The sequence below is a fragment of the Globicephala melas genome, chromosome 4 (genome assembly GCF_963455315.2).
Source record: "Globicephala melas chromosome 4, mGloMel1.2, whole genome shotgun sequence".
NCBI lineage: Eukaryota > Metazoa > Chordata > Mammalia > Artiodactyla > Delphinidae > Globicephala > Globicephala melas.
Genome location: NC_083317.1, coordinates 18,203,282 through 18,227,462, shown reverse-complemented (window position 1 = coordinate 18,227,462; position 24,181 = coordinate 18,203,282). Strand labels below are relative to the sequence as shown.

At 37.2% G+C, this 24,181-nt stretch overlaps 1 protein-coding gene across 1 annotated transcript in view; it reads right to left on the bottom strand.

Annotated features, from left to right (window-relative positions):
• CYYR1 (cysteine and tyrosine rich 1) overlaps window positions 1-24,181 on the bottom strand; it is a 105,729-nt gene that overhangs the window by 3,027 nt on the left and 78,521 nt on the right. The window contains exon 3 of the mRNA XM_030880959.2: window positions 12,116-12,273. Within this exon, the coding sequence (XP_030736819.1) occupies window positions 12,116-12,273 (158 nt within the window). The remainder of the gene's footprint in view (window positions 1-12,115; window positions 12,274-24,181) is intronic.

Genomic DNA, 24,181 nt, shown 5'->3' with positions numbered 1-24,181 from the left:
TACAATTTTATGGACTTCCCTAGCAGTCCAGTGGTTAAGACTCCATGCTTCCAATGCAGAGGGCATGGGTTCCACCCCTGGTCAGGGAACTAAGATCCTTCATGCTGTGTGGCACAACCAAAAAAATGTTTTTTCATATAATTTTTAAAGGTTACACTCCATTTACACTTATTACAAAATATTGGCTATATTCCCATGTTGTATAACATAGGGGTCAGGGGAGTGGGGGGTACAGACTATTGGATGTAAGATAGGCTACATGGACATTGCACTTTGAATATCACATAAGGAGTGTGTGATATGCAGGCATCAGAGATTTTTTGAATATGCTAGTGAGTATGCTTTAGGAAGGTGACTCTTTCGGCAGTATGGATTCAGGTGGAGCAAAGAACAGGTGAGATGATGTAGTAGCATATGTGAGGGATGATAAAGGACTCATGGAAGTTGGGGGTGGGGATTATAGGAGCCCTTGAGCAGCTGAGTGCTTAAGTGATGACTGGGTAGGTGGAAAAGGGGTCGAGGGTAAGAAGGTGTCGAGGTATTGGGTACCTGGTTCTGGGCTCCTGTAACTTGGAGGGTCATGGAGCCATTACAGAAATAAGAAAAAAAAAGGAGGACAAGCAGGTTTAGAAATGGGGATGGAGAATTTAGTTTTCTAAATCTTATTAGAAAAAGTGTCTTTAATTTTTTATTGTACTATTATAGGACAGTGTGTTTTAAAATCACATTTAATACATTTGTTATGACTGTATATAGACATCTATTTTGTAGTGCTCTCCACCCCGTCTCCAGGGCTGGAAGAGAGGTACTCCTTGAGCACTCCATGTCTTTAAGAACCAAATCACTCGACAACATCTGAGCAACCTCTCAGCAACCCCTCTGATGATTTTCCAGTAATTGATTTATCATCAAGATTGTGATTCTAGTTGGAAATTGACATGTCTTAATTGCTTACTGTGAATGTAGCCTAAACCACAAGACTAGTGTTATAATAATGCAAATAAACAGCCAAGCTTTTACTTCTAGAATGGAAGAAAAGAACAAGCAACATTTCAACAAACTTATTTCTAAAACGTCTTCTAAATTGTACTCTTACAATAAGATTATGACGGTATTCTGATCAATATGCATGTATAAACATAGGGCCTCACCCTATATGCAAACACAAAGTTTCTTCTGAATCTCTTTATTTAAAAAAACCATTTAATTAATTTGTATTGGAGTATAGTTGATTTACAGTGCTGTGTTGGTTTCTGCTGTACAGCAAAGTGAATCAGTTATACATATACCCACTCTTTTTTAGATTCTTTTCCCATCTGTATCTCGTTAACTTGGCTCTCTCTACCAGGAGCTTGATGATTTAAACCAATTACTGATCTGCCTGTACTTAGGGATGTGAAGAAGCAGAATTGAGGCATCTGACACAAGAGAAAGATGGAGACACAGAACTGGGTGGGATGTCCTCTGAGGGATGCTCTGGTGAGCAAAGGCTTTGCAAGTCTCTCGTGGGCTGAGCAGGCCAAGGGCTCAGAGCAGAGGACACAGATCTGTGGAGAAGGCAGCTTCTCCACGGCTGCTTTAGACCTGGGGAGGCTGGCCTATTCCAAGCTTTGTTTTCTACAACAAAATGGAATAACTCCTGCCAGAGTCTAAACACACATTCCCTCTGCATTATGCCTACTCCTTTGCTTCGTTATATCCAAGAGGACTGAGACAAAGAGATTTATAATAAACTTTATGCAAGGCAAGAAATGCAGCCTCCATGTAAAACAGGAAGTTACAGCTGGGTTCCCATTGAACTGTTTCTTATAAGCATGTGGGTTCTAAGCTGTTTTTATGATGAAGCTTTTCCTTGCCTCCCACTTGAGAAGCACACACCAGATGATTCTACAGATCGACTCTGCATCCTTCTCTGTCATGAAGCTGTGGTGTGTCTTTATGCTTCAGTAACAAAGCATTTATATTTTTCCATCTGCATATAAACTGCTGGAGGACATTTCAGGGAGATTCCCTATGGTTTATACAGCTGCATGTTGAGCATGAAAATCTAACATATGAAACAGTGTTCTTTCATTCATGTAGCCTTTGTTATTTTGATAAGGTGATAATATAATGCTGAAGAGTGGTATTTGGAGGACTATATCCATCATGAAATAAACACGGCACATCTTTTATAGTACCAGCTGCGGGAAGACATTTTGAAATAATAATGGTATAACTGTGGACTGTGCTATCTTTCTTTCTTACAGATAAAAATGTTTCACTAGGGAGTAAACTTTTCAGGGTATCAATTTTAGAATTCTTGATTAACCCTAAGAGGTTTTGTTCTCTCTTAAAGGTCAAATCATCTTTAAAAGATACATGGATGCAGCTGGAGATATGGTGCTTTTGAAATTCTTTCATAACCAATAATTCTAATTCTCTGACTTAAGTAGGGCAAATATGTCATTTATCATGTATGTCAATGTAGTTGTGTAGAATTTTGCAAAATTTAGGGATGCTATGAAATTCATAGGAGGAAGTTAATGTTTTTTTACCCACTCAGGATAACATCTCTAAAACAAATATAAAGGGAAGGTGCATGGTGTTAATAAAAATTGTACAACATTATATTAGAAAATGTGGAAACAGAGGAAAATCATCCATAATTCTGTCACCACAGTTTAACGAACAATATCTTTATATACTCCCTTCTAGCCACTTGTGTTTTTATATCCTTGTAGTTATGTAAAATAGTCTATGCTTTTTCACTCTGTATTGTAACAATCTTCTTCATTCTGCTACGTATTCTTCATGAACTCTATTGTTAACAGCTGTACATTATTCCACTTACCATTCACTTATTTTGAGATTAGCAATTTTTTATTATTATAAATAGTGGAGTGACAAATATCTTTCTACATATAGACTTTTTATTACTTTGATTTAGTTTTTTAGAATAAAATTCCAGGAATCAACTAGCTGGCTATCATTTAATATTTTGGTAATTTAATACTGAAAAACTCTCACTATTAAAATATCCCTTAATTTTACATTTCTTTGACAGTTTTACGTCTTGTTTATTATTTGTAATTCATATTGTGTGATTTTTTTGTTTGTTTTGAGCTGATAATTTACAAACTGGGATCTTAATTAGAATTAAGATACAATTAAGATAACGAGATATAAATATGTATACAAAGTTATTTATCTTTTCTATGCCTTTCTAAAAATAACTTTGTCAAAATGATTAGCTATGGTATTTTTACCTTATTGACATCCTGAAGTTTAAAACTTGTATCTAAGAAAATATATGTGGGCTTTTCATCCTTTTTATCTCTTCTGTATTGTTTCCAAGTTTAAACATTTGTCTTTCAGATATCTGGTTCATAACCAATCTATTTTTGAGTTTTTCCATGTAAATTTATATATTTGGTGCTTCCTTACATCTGTTATTTTACATCAGAGTTTATTTTTTCTAAGTTTTAAATTTTGATTAAGCCAAAGTATTGAAGCGTTGCCTCTTAATCCTCACTTTTCACATTGTTTTGTTATCTCGCGTTTAGAGTTTGTGAAATTTTAATCACTTGTTCTGTTCAATTACCAAGGCATATCTTTTTTTTTTTACCAGAAACACCTGATTTTAATTATTATTGATTTTCAATGATTTTACTATCTGATAGAACAGGTGAAATTCATGACTTATTTTTTAACACTTTTTAAATTTATTTTTTCAGTTGAGATACAACTGACATAACATTGTGTAAGTTCAAGGGGTACAATGTATTGATTTGATACATTTATATATTTCAATATGATTACCACCTGTTAAATTAATTAAACAAGGAGGTTATTAGACTGAGGTGGCTCTAATGCCATGGTGTCTATGTAAGCAAACCAAAATCTAAGCTGCAAGTGCCTCAAAGTTATGAAATCAAAATACTAAGGACAACCGATCACAAACAGCCAACTAGGCTTTAAGTTAAAGGAAATCAAATAATTTCCTTTTGTTGCTTCCATGCTTCCTCTGTATAAGGCAGGGTCCCCCTAACCACTTTGGGTTTGGTGCTGCCCCATTTTTGCTCAAATAAACTCTTCAAGATTTTAATATGCCTTAGTTTATCTTTTAACACATCTTAGCATTAGCTGGCACTTCTATCACTCATGACTTATTTTAAAAGACAACTTCTACGAATGACCCAATTTCATTTCTTTTTATGGCTGGGTAATATTCCATTGTATATATGTACCACGTCTTCTATATCCATTCATCTGTCAATGGACATTTAAGTTGATTCCATGTCCTGGCTATTGTAAATAGTGCTGCAATGAACATTGGGGTGCATGTATATTTTGGAATTATGGTTTTCTCAGGGTATATGCCCAGTAGTGGGATTGCTGGGTCCTATGATAGTTCTATTTTTAGTTTTTTAAGGAACCTGATGTGGATGAACCTAGAGTCTATCATACAGAGTGAAGTTAAGTCAGAAAGAGAAAAACAAATATCGTACACTAACGCATATATGTGGAATCTAGGAAAATGGTACAGATGAACGTGTTTGTAGGGCAGGAATAGAGACGTAGACATAGAGAATGGACATGTGGACACAGTGGGGAGAGGGGAGGGTGGAATGAATTGGGAGATTAGGTTTGACATAAATACACTGCCATGTGTAAAATAGATAGCTAGTGGGAACCTGCTGTATAGCACAAGGAGCTCAGCTCGGTGCTCCGTGATGACCTAGATGGGGGGGATGGAGGGTGGAGGAGGGAGGTCCAAGAGGGAGGGGATGTGTGTATGCGTATGGCTGATTCAGTTCACTGTGCAGCAGAAACTAACACAGCATTGTAAAGCAATTATACTCCAGAAAAAAAAAAAAAAGGACAACTTCTAACATTATTACTAGGAGCAAACCTTCTCGTCACCCTCCCCCAAACCCCACTACTCACAATTCACCTGAACCCCACTCAGAGCAGAGGCCCACAGAGCTCCTGGCAGGTCCTCCACTGCCTGCCCCTCACCACACAGTACAGCCCTGCCCGTCTCTTCCTCTACAATGGCCCGAGATGCACCTCCGGAAAGGGTGACATCATTAGAACCTAGCATCCCCCTTCCTCTCAGATAACATCAGGACACGTCCTGTCACGTTTACATCCCTCTGTTAGCGTGAGAAGGACAAGCTCCTAGAGCACCCTTCAGTGTAGATCTTTAGCTCTAGAAGGCTTTACATATCTAATCTAATTAATTTTCCCAAGTTTCCCCACCGCCTTCACTGTGCTCAGTGGAACACAAAGTCTGTCATCAGAAGAGCCCTTTGTACCCTCACCCTCTTTTCATCCCTTTACATGTTACCCCAGCTCGGAATATAAGGAAGTTCTTCTCCAATTGTGTCTGTTTTCTCAGAGAAGTAACGTCGGCTGAGAGAGAGAAAGGCTGAGAGAGAGAAAGGCTGAGGGTTGGGTTTTTTTCGAGCTTTGAGAAGAGAGAATACATGAGACAGTTATCTCAGGAAGTGAAAGGGAGCATTTGCTTCACCTTTCTAATTTAATTAAAATCTGGTTTTCCATGAGAGGACAGCTTCCTCTGCAGCACTATTAAATCAGAGCTATCCTTTTTCTCCCACATCCTACATTTTATGGGACCAGGAGGTATGCAGGGTGTTCCCTGTGATTCAGCCATTTTTAAACAACTAATTTCCCTCTTTAAAAACCTGAGCTTGAAGTCTGTAAGTCTGTTTCTGTTTTGCAAATAAGTTTATTTGTACCATTTCTTTTTAGATTCCACATATCAGCGATATCATGTGATATTTCTCTTTCTCTGACTTACTTCAATCAGTATGACAATCTCTAGGTCCATCCAAAAGAACTTATGGTTACCAGGGGGGAAGGGTGGGGGGAAGGGATAGACAGGGAGTTTGGGATTGACATGCACACACTGCTATATTTAAAATAGAGAACCAACAATGACCTACTGTATAGCACAGGAAACTCTGCTCAGTGTTCTGTAACAACCTAAATGGGAAAAGAATTTGAAAAAGAATAGATACATGTATATGTATAACTGAATCACTTTGCTGTACACCTGAAACTAACATATTGTTAATCAACTATATTCCAATATAAAGTTAAAAAACAAAAACAAAAACCTGAGCTCTTTTGTAGCATATGCCATGAGATTCTGCTACTTTCTGCTCCTCCTTGTTATCCATAGCTGTGCTTCTCTCTATCCCCAAATCTCACTTATTGAAGTGCGGTACGCGGGCCTCTCACTGTTGTGGCCTCTCGCGTTGCAGAGCACAGGCTCCGGACGCGCAGGCTCAGCGGCCATGGCTCATGGGCCCAGCCGCTCCGCAGCATGTGGGATCTTCGAGGACCGGAGCACGAACCCGTGTCCCCTGCATTGGCAGGCGGACTCTCAACCACTGCGCCACCAGGGAAGCCCTCAGTTATTGAAGTTTTAGTATCAAGCCCATTACTCTTCTCTGCATCACGACTTCTGTTATCATTCTAGGTGATTTCAACATCCACTTGCTGAAATAAATTTCTAGCTCCAGGATGGAGCCACTACTGCCTGGGTTGCCACCTCAGCAAACTGAAGCTTAGGTAACTTTCACGTCATTGAAAAGCTCTGCTTAAAGAGAAACTCAGTATATCCAGTCAACTAATCCCCAAATGCCAAGCCGACCGTGGACTCTATACTTAACTTCCTGGTTCCTTCTCACCCCAAACAAGGCTGCCTCTGTGGCCCCAGCCAATCAGATAGTTTCTATTTTTCTCTTCTTCGTTCTTTATTCTTCACCTTATAAAAGCTTCCTGCCTTCTGTCCATTTTACTGTTCTCCCCATGAAGACTTTTTGATTCATGAAGTTTGCATCACCTAAATTGTCTTCTTTAATCCATTTTTAACACATGTAACCCTGCCTCTCAGTCCTTTGAGCCTTTTGCCTTCAAAAATCTTTTTCTCACCCTTACTGTAAGCAATTATGGTACCATTTTGTAAATATGACCACCCACTTATCTTTCTAGAATATACATCCCAATACATCTTGGACCTCACCTGGATTTCTGATTTACTGATGGCATTAAAAAAATTAATTTAAACTGATGTCACCTCTTTCCTGTCTTCATGTCTTTCTTCATTCAGCTTAGATTTATGGTCCATCACAAAAATTATTCCTGTGCATCTATCATCAACTTTCTCAACTCTTTCTCTCCCCATTGCTTCACAAAGCTCCAGTCCAGCATTTTGGCTACCCCAGATCTGTATCTAGGAGCTTAATATGCTTAGAGCAAAATGCACAGTCATGCTGACTCATTTCACTTCAAATGCATGACCATATTCTTAAGTGTGGAGGCCCTTGGCATTGCTTGGAAATTGCGCATTAGGCATTTCACCACCCCTCCATTCTCTGAGATTACTGTTTCATGTTTTTTTCTTTCTCCTTAGCTACAAACACCTCCTCAAGCCACTTGCAGCCTAAGACTTGCTTCTTATTTCACTAAAAAATAGATACAATCAGAAGAGACCATCCTCATATCACCAAATCCTTTGAGTGCATGAGTCTTTTCATGTTCAATGTGGTTGCCCTCAATTGTGAATTCAATTATGCAAATGGAGATTGGATTCCTTTTTTTTTTTTAAATAAATAAATTTATTTATTTATTTATTTACTTTTGCCTGTGTTGGGTCTTCATTGCTGCACGCGGGCTTTCTCTAGTTCTGGTGAGCGGGGGCTACTCTTCGTTGTGGTGTGCAGGCTTCCCATTGCAGTGGCTTCTCTTGTTGCAGAGCATGGGCTCTAGGTGCTCAGTATTTGTGGCTCGTGGGCTGTAGAGCACAGGCTCAGTATTTGTGGTGCAAGGGCTTAATTTCTCCGTGCATGTGGGGTCTTCCTGGCCCAGGGCTTGAACCCGTGTCCCCTGCATTGGCAGGGGGATTCTTAACTACTGTGCCACCAGGGAAGCCCCTTGGTTTCTTAATGAAATATTTCCAAGAGATTTTAAAGAATACAAGCCAGCTATTTTATAGAATGTTCCTCAGCTTGGGTTTGTCAGATAATTTCTCATGTTAAGATTCAGGCTATGAGCTTCCAGCCAGAACACTACACACGTGAAATTGTATGATCTTCAAAGTAACACCCAAAGGTGCAAGATGTACATCTGTCCCTCTTTGTTGATATTAATTTTTACTTCTTCGTCAAGATGTTGTCTGGTTTCCCCACTATGTAGTTACTATTATTCTCCTTGTAACTAATGAGAAATCTAGAGGTAGACAGGTTGAGAGTATGCAAATATCCTGTTCCTCAGCAATGTGTCCCCCAAATTTAGCATCAATTGATGAATCTTGTTCTAAATTTTTCTTATGATGGTTTTAAATGATGATTTTTTTTACAGTTCCACAACTTCTTTCTACCTGCATCTTTTGGCATTTTTCTGTTATCAAGAAACTCAGATCCTTCTTCATTGTTTATCTACCTGTCTGTCTATCTAAATTCATCATCATCATCTATCTGTCTATTTGCCCATCTATATTGTCTATCTATCATCTATCAATCAATCAATCTATCATCTACCTACCTACCTACCTACCATTAGGGACTCAGTAATGTACTTCATGGCATTTGATTTTTATATCTTTGCCAGGCCTTTTCTTCTGTTCTTTCTGCGTTATTTTCCTTCAGATGTGTGTCATCCAAACCCATTTTTAAAAATGAGTTAATATAGTTACTTTCTTTTGTTTATACTGAAGTTCTGGAAAGTAGGGGAAACGTAAGACTTGACAAATAATTATTGTTTTCACACTGATGGTTTTAAAAATAGTTGTCAATAAACAGGACACAGTTCATGCCACCCAACATGGCAGGAGTAAAAAACTATTTCAGATGGTCACTGTCCAACACTAGGTTGGGTGTGGCATATTACCTGTTCTTGGTAATCTACTCTCAGTGCAGAGTCATTTTTGCTGTAGGGTTCCCCACTGAGTGCTTTCACCAAGGGATGAGATAACCTTGACTAAATTATTTTCTACCCATTTATGTGGCCTTCAGGCTGTAGGACTATTCAATAACTTGAGTGATTATTCAATTAACACAGGGTTAATTAATTAATGTGGGTAAAATTATTTTTTATTTCCATAGATGAAAGATTTTGAAAAGCAGTCAGTACTACTCTGTGTTATTTCCTGATCCTTTAAGTAAAAGCTTAATTAGGGACTTTGAGAAGGAAATGAGAATCAAGCAAATCATGTTTTCAACGACCTAGTCTTTTGCAGTGAAAATGTTTCCATCATAAGGTTTATGATGTTTTTGCATTATTCAGTTCCCAGAACAATGCATTTACTGAAAATGCAACATGGTGCTGTGATCTGCCAGTATAAATAATGCTACTAGGGCTCCCCTGGTGGCTCAGTGGTTGAGAGTCTGCCTGCTGATGCAGGGGACACGGGTTCGTGCCCTGGTCCGGGAAGATTCCACAGGCCGTGGAGCGGCTGGGCCCATGAGCCATGGCCGTGGAGCCTGTGCTCCGCAACAGTGAGAGGCCCGCGTACCACAAAATAATAATAATAATAATAATAATAATGTTACTAGAATAAAGTTTTTGAAAACCTGTTTACATGCATGAAATAGAAACCTCAGACTCCAGAAAACATTAAAATATTTTGCATTTTCTAGTCTAGTTTTATAAAAATATTTAAAAAATTAATTTTAACTACACTTTTTGATCAAGAAAAGTGAATCTGGAGCATTATGTACAGATTGCTTCTCCTTATCTTCTCTCCAATTAATGTCTCTGTCAGACTCTCCTCTTCTTCTCCTGGGTTATGGATTGGCCAGGTGAAAATAGGGAGATCAGGAGAATAAAAAATAACTCCCCCTAATTTTTCCTTATACCATAGTTTTAACATTGTTATACTAACCCTAACGATATTCTTGGTAAGTTGGAAAGATTCAAAATAGTGAATTGCTTTTGTAGTGAGTAAAAGCTATACATTCCAGGGTGGAATTGAAGGTAAAATTTCTAGGCATTGATATAATTAAATCAGATTTTGTCATGATATTCATTCGTTCAGCCATGTCTGCTGAGTGCCTGTTACATGCCAGTTCCAGTCTTGTATGCTTAGGATTGAGTGGTGAATAAAATTGACAACAATCCCTGCCTCACGGAGCTAATGTTCCAGAAAGTGGGGATAGACAATAAATAATAAACTTAACCACTAGGTGAACAATGTGGTATCTTAGAAGATTAAAAGAAGCACTCTGGACAAAAAGTAGAGTAAGGAGGATTGGGATGCTATGGGGGAGGGACACATTACAATCTTAAGTAGGGTGATCAGGGAAGGCCTCATTCAGAAAGTGACCTTTGACAAAGACTTGAATTAAGTGAGGGAGTCAGTGTTCTAGGCAAACCTAGATGGGAGTGTGCCCTGTATCTTCACAGCACAGCAAGGAAAAAGTCTGAGTGGAGCCAGGTGGCAAGAGGGTGAGTAGAAGGAAGTGAGGTCAGAGAAATGAAAAAGAGGGACCAATTCATGCATTGCCTTGCAGGCCTTGGTATAGAATTTGTCTTTTACTTTGGATAAAATGAGAAACCACTGGCTTTAAGTCTTCCCCTGGGGGAAATGGGGAGCCGCTGGAAAATTTTGAGCAGAGAAGTGATATGATTTGACATTTAATCATCTTAAATGTGTTCAGTTTGCTACTGTGTTTGGAATAGACCCCTGGGAGGCACGAGTGGATGCTGGCAGAGCAGTTAGGATGTTTTCACAGGAATGAGTAGGAGAGCTGATGGTGGCTCCCACCAGAGAAGGAACAGTGGGAAGTAGTCAGATACTCTTATATTTTGAAGATAGAGCTGAGAAGTGTTCCTGTTAGATTGCATGTAGATGTCAGGGAAAGAGAGGAGTCCAGGATGACGCCAAGGTCTTTGGCCTGAGCTGCTGGGAGGCTGGAGATGCCACCAACTGAGATGGTGAATGGTGAGTGGAGGAGGCTTTGGGGGGATGTTCGGAAGTACAGCTTTAGACATGTGAAATTTGAGATATATCAGTTAGACATCCGAGTGTAGATGTTCAACTGGCAGTGGGATCAAATGAGTCTGAAATTCAGGAAAGAGGTTTGGAAAGGAGATATATAACGTTGGAAGGCATTTAGCATGTAAAGGGTACTTAATACCATGAGGCCAAATGATAGAACCAAAGAAGTGAGCGTTGATACAGGATGGAAGAAGACACAAGAGTGAGCCTGGAAGCAGTCTAACATGGAGATATTGGAGAAGAGGGAGAATGGACAAAAGAGGACGGGGAAAATGACCATGCTCACACTCATCTGAAATTTGCTCCCTCAAGCTGAAGATGGTAGGGAAAAAGTTAAGAGAGGAGAGACATTACTAGGGAATTGATACTCAGGGCAGACTGGATGTAGAAGCTACCTTATTCCTTTCCTATAGGGGCTGAGAGAGAGGACATGAGTATGGATAGAAAATTATCTTCCTAAGGATTTGTTAAATTTAGAACTTGACTCCTTTTTATATATCAAATTATATATATATACAGGTTGACTTAAAATGCTATTGAAATCAAGGCAAAATGCAGCACTTTGTTTATGTGTTCAATATATTTATATGTGGAACTTCTAGTAAATTCTCAAGAAATACTTGTCAAATTATTAATAAATTACCTTTTTGCTGATAATTTTACTATTATGTTAAGACTGTTTTCTTTGAATAAGGGGGACACGTAAAAACTTTCTTCAATACTTTTTCTCAAGACATACATACCTATTGAATCAGATGCCAGTTAATTCAGCCATGTAACTTATTCTTTCTCTATAATTATTTGTCAGAACTCACTAGGAAATAGACACAGTGGGTGTGAATTGTCTATTCCTCTTCACTATGGCTGATTGGCAACTGTAGTCAATAAGACAACCACTGAAAATATGAATGTATTCAAATAGGAGGTAGATTTTATTATGTGGATCTAAGTAATCTCCATTGAAAGTTAGAGCTTCAATCTACATTAATTTAGAAATATCCTACATACTTGGAGATTATTCCAGTGAGAGTCTTCTACCCCAGGAGGACAGCATAACTAACAAATCTGACTCTTCCTTCAGAAAGAGTAAGCAGTTTTGCTTACCAGGGTAGGAGGAGATGGCATTGATGTGGGTGGTCCTGATGACACCCACCCGTGTCCCACGGTTGTTTTTCATGCACATGCAGATACATATGGCAATTCCAGCAATGACCCCCATGATGAATACGATTCCAAATACTATGCCAGCAATTGCTGTGCCCCTAAAAAGGAAAAGCGAAAGTACATTTATTGAAAAGGCTCATAAAGATTCCTCAGCCTTTCAACTATAGTTCCATGACTACATGACAAGTGCCCCTTTAAATATGTTCTGAAGGATAATGTTAAAAAAGACTCATGTTGGGCTTCCCTGGTGGCGCAGTGGTTGAGAATCTGCTTGCCAATGCAGGGGATACAGGTTCGAGCCCTGGTCCGGGAAGATCCCACATGCTGCAGAGCAACTGGGCCTGTCAGCCACAACTACTGAGCCTGCGCGTCTGGAGCCTGTGCTCTGCAACAAGAGAGGCCGTGACAGTAAGAGACCCGCGCACCGTGATGAAGAGTGGCCCCCGCTTGCCACAAATAGAGAAAGCCCTCGCACAGAAACGAAGACCCAACACAGCCAAAAATAAATAAATAAATTTGTATAAAAAAAAAAGACTCATGTTTTTCAGTTCTTGAAACCATTCCATAAGTTAATAATTTCCTTTGCAACATTTTCTCTGTTTCTCTTTCTGAAAGCCTATTCTGAAATAAACCTCTGAGCCTCCTGGATAACTTCTCTAATTTTTCCTGTCTCTGTTTTCTTGAACTACTTTCCAGGGAACTTCATTGACTTTATCTTCCAAACTTTTATTGAACTTTTAAATTTCAGCTATCATTTTTTTAACTTCCACGTGCTCTATCTTATCCTTTATTGCAACACCTGTTTTATAGTGTCCTTTTTCTGCTTTTATGGATGTAATTTCTTCTATTAATCTCTAACAGTACTCATGACATATTCTTTGAAACTTTATCTGTTTTTTGTGTTTCCTCTGTCCTGTCTAGGCTCCTTCTTATTGATTGTTTACTTTAATCTGTTTCATGTTTGACATTTTCCTTAAATGTCTGGTGATCCCTGAATCTATTCCTATGTAATAAGCTGCTATTTAGTAACAGCTGGTTGGGAGTTCAGTGTGCAAAGCTAGCATTGGACAGGTGAACCCTGCAGTAGAGGATCAACTGAGGCCAGTTCGCATAGTTTTGTTTTTCTTTGTAGCTGTTCATTTTTACTCCTTAAAAGGATCCTCCAGTTTCATACTTGGGGAATATGAACTGGGCTGCCAGTTTCCTGGAGCCTGGGGTTTTATCCATAAGGGTATGGACTTTCACAAAATCCTCCTGCTTTCAGCTCAGAGACTCAGTCTCATTCTGCTGTGACAGAGGAGGCTTTCAGGTTAAGTCTTCAGTAACAAAATCTTTGTGGTTTAAAAGCATGACTTCTAAAGCCAGACTGCCATGGTTCCAACTGTAGCTGGGTAACCTCGGGCAAGTTGCTCAATGCCCCAGTTTGCTTCTTAATGAAATAAAGGTCAGCTTGGTGCTTATCTGACTCTCCTCCCAAATTTAATGTTATGAAATAACTGTGCTCCTAGATTCATTTGCCACATAAATAAGTTCCTGTTCTCAAGTGCTATATGAACATCTATCGTGTACTTTTCTAGGACAGGTTCATAATCTCTCATCCCAAGGCCTTGGGACTAGATGTGTCTTGTAAGTCCGGAATGTTCAGATTTTGAAAAGGGAACATGCATATACTGTATATTATATGATATTCCCAGGGCCAACATCCTGAGCATAACACATGTACATTTCTGCAGTAAAGGTAGGAATATTAACACTCATGTATTACATAGAAGCTATAAAAAAAGCCCCAGGTTCGTTCAGGTTCAGTCCTGCCACCAATTGAGTTGTATAAAACCTTTACTTTTCAGAGTTTTTGAGGACTTCAGAATTGCAGATAAGGGACTGTGAACGTATATTTATACAATTCAGAAGAAATCTTCTCTCTCTGACTTTTCCCTACTCACTTAAAAAAACAGAATACCATTATGCATTCCAATAGACTCCTTTAAAATATTCCCACATGCATTTTAACTTTGTTAGTAAATTATGAAAGTAGAACGTGAGACATATTTGGACGGGCTGCTATTAGCAATTAAAGAATGGCAGAGTCTAGCAGTTCAATAAATATGTCTTTTCAAGAAAAAAGATTTATCAAAGGTGGTAACTTGAAATTAAAAAGAACTAAAAGTAATCTGGAAACTTCTTTTTTTATTGTAATTTTCAGGTCTAAATAAGACTAAATTGGAGGACTTAATTTATGTTCCAGAAATAATCAATGGTCTAATTATTCAGGTGTAGAGTTTCCAAAGTATGTGTTATGGAAGTTATCAATTTGGGACATATTTATATTCATTAATTCATTTTTAAATAGAGAAAAGTAAAAAATCAGTCACATTTTGTTTTCCTGTTGGCAGCTTCAGCAAAAGTGCCTGCCCTTGAGGTCAATAACGAGGTTGCAACTATTGTGTTAAATGAGGTTTTTGATTAAATCATGATTTTCATGTCCTTGATCCTTTGATACCCATTAGCAATTGTAAATTAGTTATTTAAGACATGGCAAGTATAAAATTTATAACATTATTTAGCCTGTTATTAATTTAAAAAATAAGTAGTCATCTTCCAGTATATAAATAATTTGGTTTAGTCAACTGTTGGAAAGAGAGAAGCTATTAAGTTGAGAAATTTGGCATCATAAAATCCTTGAAAAGATTTATTTAGGGAATGTATTTTTTTTGAAAGAATGCATTACAAGGTTTGCATATTTTCTCTTCTCTAAACTTCTATTTTGAAATAATTATAGATTCAGAGAGGTCCTGTGTATCCTTCATCCAGTTTCCCCCAATGGTTACATCTTAGGTAACTAAAGTACAACATTAAAACCAGGAAATTGGCATTGGTATAAAGTGTGTGTACAGTTCTATGTCATTTTAACACGTACATAGATCCATGCAACCAGTTCAGCAAGCAAGGTACCATACCATCACCCCAAAATATTTCCCTGGGCTCCTCCTTTACAGTCATATCCAACCTCTACCACCATTAATAACCCCTGACACCATTCATCTGTTCTCCATTTCTATAACTTTGTCATTTCAAGAATGTTATACAAATGGAATCACATAGTACATGACTTTCTGAAATGCTCTTTTTTCACTCAGCATTATGTCCTTGGAAGCTATACTGGCTTTTCTGTATAGCAATACATTCCTTTTTATTACTGTGTAGTATTCCATGATATAGATATAACACCAGACCTGAAAATTACAATAAAAAAAGAAGTTTCCAGATTACTTTCAGTTTTTTTAATTTCAAGTTACCACCTTTGATAAATCTTTTTTTTCTTTTTTTAACTATTACTTCTTATAGGACATTCTGTTTACTTCCAGTTTTGGTTTTTCCATTTATAAAGCTGCGATGAACAATCATGTACTGGTTTTTATGTGGACATAAGTATTCATTTCTCTGGAATAAATGCCCAGGAGTAGGATTGCTAGGATATATGAGCATATGTTCTATTTTAAAAGAAATTGCCAAACTATTTTCCAGAGTGACTGTACTATTTTACATTCCCACCAGCAGTATAGGAGAGATCCAGTTTCTATACATCCTTGTCAACATTTGATATTGTCATTATTGTTTATTTTAGCTGTTTTAATGGGTGCACAGTGATTTCACTTTGTAATATTAATTTACATTTACCTTAAGCTAGTGAACATTTTTCATGAACTGATTTGCCGTTTATATGTCTTCTTCAGTGAAATGTCTCATATCTTTTACTCATGTTCTAATTGAATTATTTGTGTTTTTACTGTTGAACTTTTGAGAGTTCTTTGTAAATTCTAGATATGACTCCCTTATCATATAAGTAGTTTGTAAATATTTTCTCCCAGCCTGTAGCTTGTCTTTTCATCCTCTTAACAGTCTTTTGCAAGAGTAAAAGTTTTTCATTTTAATGAAGTCCAACTTATCAATTTTTTCTTTTATGAATTGTGCTTTTGTTGTCATGTCTGAGAACTCTTCACCAACCCCTAGTTTCTGAAGGTTTTCTCCTATGTTTCCTTCTAAAAGATTTATAGTTTTATGTTTGACATTTAAATCTATCATCCATTTTGACTTAATTTTGTATATGGTGTCAGGTTTAGATCGAGTTTCATTTATTTTGCCCATTGATAGCCAACTGCTCTGGCACATTTATTGAAGACACTATCCTTCTTTCATTGCACTGCTTTTGCACCTTTGTCAAAAATCAGTTGGCCATGCTGTCTGGGAGTATTTTTGGATTCTGTATATTTTCTTGTTGTTGGATAGGGTGTTTTATAAATGTTGAGTAGATTCTGTTGGTTGATGATATTGTTCAGTTCTGCTATATCCTGTTGATTTTCTATCTAGTTTTACTAATTGTTGGTGAGGGATGCTGAAGTTTCCAACTATAATTTTGGATTTGTTTGTTTCTTCTTTCAGTTCTATCAGTTTTGTTCCATATATTTTGCAGCTTTTCTGTTCTGTCTAGGCTCTGCACTTGACCTGTGCTGATAGGCATTGGGATGAGGCTGTATTTTTTTTTTTTTCTTATGGTGTTTGGTTATATTCAAATTAGTTAAATTGTTACTGTCTCAAAGTTTTCTGTTTTGCTAGGCTGTCTCTTTCTGGGGACTTTGGCTGCAGAGATCAGGCCTTTGTTGGGGTTTTTATTGTCTGCTCCTATTGGTGCTTATGGGTTGCCAGCTTCTTTATCTACAAACCTGGGGGAAATGAGGCAAAAAGAAAACCCAGGGAGCTCACTGTCATGTCATGTTGTTCTTCAGCCCACGAAGTTCCTAGCTGCTCTGCCTTCTTCTCTTCACCTTTCAGAATTTTCTTGTTTGTTTTATAGATAATATTTAGGGTTTTAAAGTTGTACACAGAGGGAGGAATAGGGAAATGTACATCTACTCTGAAAAAATAAAATATTGCAATAAATGGTATTGTTTAAAATTGTAAAGTGATTTTTTAAAGCATAATATAAAAACATTTTTATAGAAGAGATAAAAAATGTGATGAATATCCTTAAAAATATAGTTGGGTTTTTAGGGAAAAACATTGCCATTGATCTACATCTATATATATCTCCTATGATTTTGAACCTTTTCCTATACATATTAAAAGTGCTCAAAAATCTTTAATAAATACACAAATTAAGCTAACCTTACCCACAATTATTAAACTGTTAGGAACTATCACGCACAAAATTCTTCCTCTGTAATGAAAGTATTTCCTAAAGGCATGTGTATTCAAATGAAACCTGAAAGGGCATTTCCGTTGGGAGAAGAACAAAATATAACTTCTTTTTTGGTGTTGTTAATTCTTTCTTTTTTAACTTCTGATATTTTGGACTATAAAGCATAATTCATGTAAATGTATATGCAAAGAGAAATTTCTGTTTTCAGGAGGCTACTGCAACACGTTTTATGAATTCTACAATTTCACAAGTAATTATCTTTTCGTGCCTTTAATAATTTTGTGTGAGCTCAGTTCTAAACAAAAGCATTTAGTTTTTTGGTTACATACAAGAATCACCAGACAAAAAAATCCAAGGTTATATAAACAAATTATTCTTTTAAACTATCCATTATAATTATTTATTATAGTGAATGACTTTTTTCGATCAATTTTTAGTCCAAGAGTAGGCAGTCTATGGCCATGGGCCAAATGGGGCCCACAAGTTGTTTCAGTAAATAAGGTTTAATCGGAACAAAGCCAAACACATTTGTTTACCTGTTGTTTGACTGCTTTGGTGCTATAATGTCAAAGATGAGTAGCTGTGACAGAGACCACATGGTCACAAAGCCTAAAATATTTACCATCTTGCTCTTTGTAGAAAAAGTACTGAACTCTGATTTATTTCACTTGTGAATAAATTAATGCTGCCTTTCCCTAGATGACGTTTTCTAAAACATGATGTCAGTAATGATATTGTAACAAAGCAAGTGGTAGCACAGGCCAGACAATTTGTACTGAAAAATCTAACATTTAATGGTATTTGGAAGCTCTTTTAATTCCATTGATCAGAAACTCACAAGAGTTGCAAGGTCTGAATATTCTTTTTGATTACCACTACTAATGTTGTTTACTCTAGTACATTTCTGATGCTATTTCAATACAAAAATTACTCATGTTTTGTGGTATAGTGAAAATAAATATTTAGTCTTTGCCCCAAGATCCTGGCACAAAGCTTTTAAAACCCTAAGAATCTCTGAAGTGATTAAAGTGTCTTTTGTATGCTAATGAGATGACTGGTGGTTGGGGGGCCCTAGATAACTTTAACAGGGGCACTGGTCTCCAGAAAGACCAAAGCATAATTAGAGGGTTGGAACTTTTCCCACTTCTGACCTCCAGAGATGGGGGCAGGGCTGGAGGCTGAGTTAATCACCAATGGTCAGTGAGTTAATCATCAATGGTCAGTTATTTAATCAATCATGCCTACACAAGGATAGCACCGTAAAAACACCTACATGATGGAGTTCAGAGAACTTCCAGGTTGATGGACACATCATGGTGCCCGGAGAGTGGAGCATAGAGAGGGAGCATAGAGTAGAGCATGGAGAGGGCATAGCAGGTCTGAAAGCTCCATGCCCCTCCCCACATACATTGGCCTATGTATCGCTTCTACTTGACTGTTCCTGAGTTGTATCCTTTATAATCAACTGGTAATAGTAAGTAAAGCATTTTTCTGAGTCCTATGAGTTGTTCTAACAATTAGTCAAACCTGAAGGAAGGGGTTGGGGGGATCCCTGACTTTGTAGTCAAGTTGCATGGACGTGTGTATAACCTGGGGACTCAGTACTTGTGACTGGCATCCTAAATAAGGGCAGGCTTATGGGACCGAACCGTTACACCTGTGGAGTCTGACACTCACTCCAGGTAGTGTGCATCAGAATTAAATTGAACTGTAGGACACCCAGCTGATATGAGAATTGGTTGGTGTCAAGAGGAAAGACACCCCACAGGCTTTCTTCTCTGTTCTCCAAAAGTCTTTGTGGACACATCTAAGTATCAGTGTGTATGGTTTAGCTCCATGGATGGTTTTTGACCATTTGCAGATAATAAAAAAATTTGGAACAAAATTATGGATTGAAATGTGTACCAAAATGAGACTTTATAATCAAGATATTAAATGTACTTGTAGTGGCTTTAATATACAATGAAACCGGGGTTTATAACAAGGCTCAGAGACAATATTTTTCATTCCATAAATAGCTTTTCATAAGTAAAAACGATTCTGATAATGTTGCAATTTTTACAATAATATTTACAAAACATTTTAACCTTGGTACTGCTATACAGCAACTTAAAAATACAGATACCTTGACATGGTTTTACTATTAATTGATGTTTAAGGTAAAGAGTAAATATGCAAAGAATGCCATTAGATTATTTCTGTTCTTTCTCTGACATGACCAATTTATAAATGCATTTTATACAAAGGACTTATGAATATTCCATGCAATAATTTAATAACATATCTCTGTTAAATAGAAAAAAGGGCCACAGAGATATTTGATGCCTACATAAGATGCAGGAAGAATTATAGAATATTTCCATTAGGAGAAACTTTTCAAATGAACATAAGAGTTTTTAAGAAGTACATTAAGTGAGAAAACCTTTAGAAGAGAATTTTCTGGAATAACTGCCTACAATTTCAAAAGAATAAACTTAAAATGAGTTCATTTATTATTAGAATGAAAAATAAGTCATAAATACAGCAAAAGCATTTTATCTTTCTATTAAAGAGGAAATATTAAATAATTCTATATATTTATAATAATCCATAAGTGATTAATTAAAGCAATGAAAAAATATCATTTCAACTGTAGGGCTGAAAGGAAAAAGCACACATGAGAAAAATAAAACTTGGCAAAATTCTTCTTCAGACTCTTTCATTAGCTCAATAATTGTTCTTTCAGCCAGTGCATTAAAATATGTAATACAATATTTTCATGCTCAAAATCTTCAAAACCCATATTTTATTCTACACCTATTCACAATTTATAAAGTCTACAACTTTAGCAAAACTCTTACTGGCTTAATTTAAAAATGATGCATTTTCCTCGTTGTTGCTTTAATAAATCAATACAGAAGAGTAAGAATAGAAAAACAAGCTCAATGGAGTATGGTTTTCAATATGGAGAGTATTTAGTTCCGTCACTTTAATGAATAATAGTAGGTCCCCAGAGCTAAGTATATCTATATCTGTATCTATATTTGAATCTGTATCTATCTCTACCTATTTATATACATATACATTTATATATATATCAAATACGATGACTATAACTTCAAGTGGTTAAATTATTGCTAAATATTGTTACAATTCGACATGTTAAATGCTTATGAAGAGTAGAAACACCAATCCATGTAATTTTCCAAATAAGTCTATATTACTTGCATAAAAATCCTGTAAAATTCAGATACGTTAAAGATGTTTATTTTGCCTTTTTTTTTTCATTTTAGTCCTTCTCTCTAATAACATCATTCAACATATCTTCCTTCTTGGGGCTTTATAGGTAACTTTTCTGTAGTCCTCAGAATAATAAAATTAGAAACTAATTTTTCTCTAAATGTTCTAAATTTACTTCATTTACCGACTCAGTCCCTGTGGTAGACAATTGTCTACCTCAGTATCTATTCTCTACATTTTCCTTGATAAAAGAACTCTTGATGGTTAACTGGGTACATGACTACTTGAAATAAATACTATTTTTTCTAGATACCCTTAAACCTAGCAGTAAAGTTCTAGAAAATAAGTTGTAAATAAAATGTTTTGTGTTATTGCTCAAGAAACCTCCTTGAAAGATGGCTGGGATGGGTTTTTTGTCCCTTCCTCCTTATCTTACCCTCCATCCTGCTTTCTGAAATGTGGGTGTGGTGGCTGAGCTCTCGTGTCCATGTTGGACCATGAGGATAGTTAACCTAAAGATGCAGGAGGTATGAATTTGATGGAGTATGCATCCCTAACAGCTACATGGAGATGCTATATCACTCCCAAGTTGCCTATCTCTAGGTTTCCTTTACATGAGACAGAAACACACTGTTTTTTAAAAAAATTATTAAAACCTCTATTATTTTAGTTTAAGTGTGTGTGTGAGAGAGAGCTACACTGCTTGACCTAATCTTACCTAATACAACTTCTTTGCTACAATAAGCACACTGGGTAAACAAAAAGAAATATTTCACGTGGAAATAGTTCTAAGGAGCACACAGGTACTCTGAGATCCCCGGGTAAAGGTTCCAAAAAAGCATACCAGGGGGCTTCCCTGGTGGCATAGTGGTAGGGAGTCCGCCTGCCAACGCAGGGGACACGGGTTCGTGCCCCGGTCCGGGAGGATCCCACGGGCCGCGGAGCGGCTGGGCCCGTGAGCCATGGCCGCTGAGTCTGCGCGTCCGGAGCCTGTGCTCCGCAAAGGGAGAGGCCACAGCAGTGAGAGGCCCGCTTACCGCAAAAAAAAAAAAAAAAAAAAAAAAAAAGCATACCAGAACCAAGAAAGCATGAGACTGCATTCAACTTCTATTAAATTGGGATCACTTATCTTCCATCTTAGGTAGAGTTAAACTTGTATGATTCAGTGAAAGACCTTCAAAAAATCCCTACGTTGCCTAGATGTCAAAGAGGTATACAAAATGAGAATAAAAAATGGTCTTGAATGTGCTGTGAACGCTAGGGTGACCTGCACAATAGCGCTTTATCACTGGAGTGCGATAGTAAATAATTTGATTGATGAAGAAAGCAAGAATAACTAAAGCCAAAGAGTACCCTTTGAGAATTGGTTGGTTTGCCCTTATCTCCACTGATCAAATTTTCTGAACAAGTTATGTTAGATTCGTAAAGTGAGTTCAATGAAGATCAAATGCATATAATAAAATAATTTAAATATTAATAATATCAATTAAATGTTTTTCCATATATATATGATCATATATGGACATATTTAACTGCAATTTAGAAAAACAGGAATCTGAGTGAAGATTCCCTGAAGTATATTACTTGACATATTCTGTATACTGTGTGCATTCCAAATGTCATGATCTGATTAGCTGTCAGTAGAGCCGTGAGATAGCACAGCATAACATAGTGTAAGTCAAAATTTAAATTCAGTCATTCATGGTTACAGAAGTTTCCAGAAACGTTTTGCACAATATTCACAAATGTGATTCATTTCATTGTTTATTTAACAACAATATTTGGAAAAGTAGTATTGACCCACACTTAACACTGGTTGAATTTTCCAGTCATGGCCTTGAGATGTTTGATTTATTCCACAGTCATTATGCCTGTAATTTTAAACAGCTATCGCTAGATAATTAACAGTCATCACTTTATTGATGAAATATATATCGGTTATCTACCATGTGCTAGGCACTATTCTGGGTGCTGGGATGCAAAGTTGAATGATACATGGTATCTATCTTCAAGGATTTTAGAGGCATGTACGAGATACTAAACAAAAAGAGAGATTTTGAAAGGCCACTATCTCCAGGCATAGAAGACTAAGTCAATAAAATAATTTAAAAATTTGATCATACTCCGCAAAAGAGAACATTTTTTTTAATGAATGTAATAAACTCAAGAGAATAGTAGCGACTTCTTAATACTTCTTACTTGCATATAATAATTTTTTGACCCAGAGGATGCTTTTGTGAAATAGAATTCAACCCACTTGTTTTGTGGGTGAAAAAATCAAATCCATGGGAGGCTAAAATAACGATCTTCTAGTTAGTTTCGTGGTAAAGAATAGAGCTCAGCGATCCTAATTTTCACCCCAGAGCTGTTTATATGGCAGTGGACTGCCCTGCTCATATTCTTTCATCCACTCACCAAACATTTATAGAGTCTGTCTGCTGTGCCAGATACTCTAGTGAGCACTAGACATATAAAGATGAACAAAGTCTCCTTAGGAAGCAGAGAAGAAGAGGAGAGAAAGGATTCCTGGAATGTTTGGGAAATTGAAACCTTGAGACCTGATGACTGACTGAATTGGGTAGTAAATGAGAGGCAGGAGTGTGGAATATCTTCCATGTGGATGACTGCCCCTTGCTGTACCATATACAGTCCCTAAAAATGTCTTGAAATGAAGAATAAATGAGACAGGGAATCATAAACTAGATTTAAGTAGATACAGGCAGAAGGCAAGCCACACAGGTTTCCTTGCCTTCTGCCTTCTAAACCTAAAAATTTCTCAATTACTTCTAGACTTACGTTTATAATGGTTTGGCACAGTTCACCCTTTGAAGTGACCTTTGCTGAAACTTCACACTGAGCTAATTACCTTAACTTGCTTATGATGTTTACTTTAGACAGGACTTTCTTCATTTTCTTCCTGTACCTTTTTATCATATTTTAAGTAGAAAAGAATCACGAACCCGTTTTTTTTTAACACTAACTCTAAAGATTTCTATTAAAAATCCATTTGTTGAGATTTAAGTCCTGAGAGCATGTAAGATTTAAGAGACTGAATCTGATTATGAAAATCAGAACCCTCAGGATAATCCGATTTCCTTTCCATTGACACCAGCATGGAGAGTTTCAAATAAATATGGAGGCTTATATAATTATTGATCTAGCAGAACAGCAACTACCTTTCAGGCCTAGACATTTGAAAATTTAATAAGGTTCCCATAGGACTGGGGTGGAGGTTGTAAACCTTTCCAGATTAACTGCTGAAACAGGTAACAGACCTTGATGATGTAATGGACCCCTGGCAGTGAGACCATGGGCCACCAAATACAGTATTTTCACATGTGGCTCCGTCAACTGCTAGTCTATACATTACAAGGTAGCCAGCCCACTCAGACAACTGTGGTCCCTTCCTGGACCCTAGAAAGTCCCCATCCTCTGCCGAGAAAAACCTGCAACTGATCACCATCTGCGGGTAGGTCTCCATTCTAGTTCTGCCAATGATTTGCTCAGATCTGACGTTTACTATCTGCACACAACTCCCTCAGGCTGGGGCTGCTCAGACCCAAGGGAGGCTGCCTGATCTCACCTCTCTG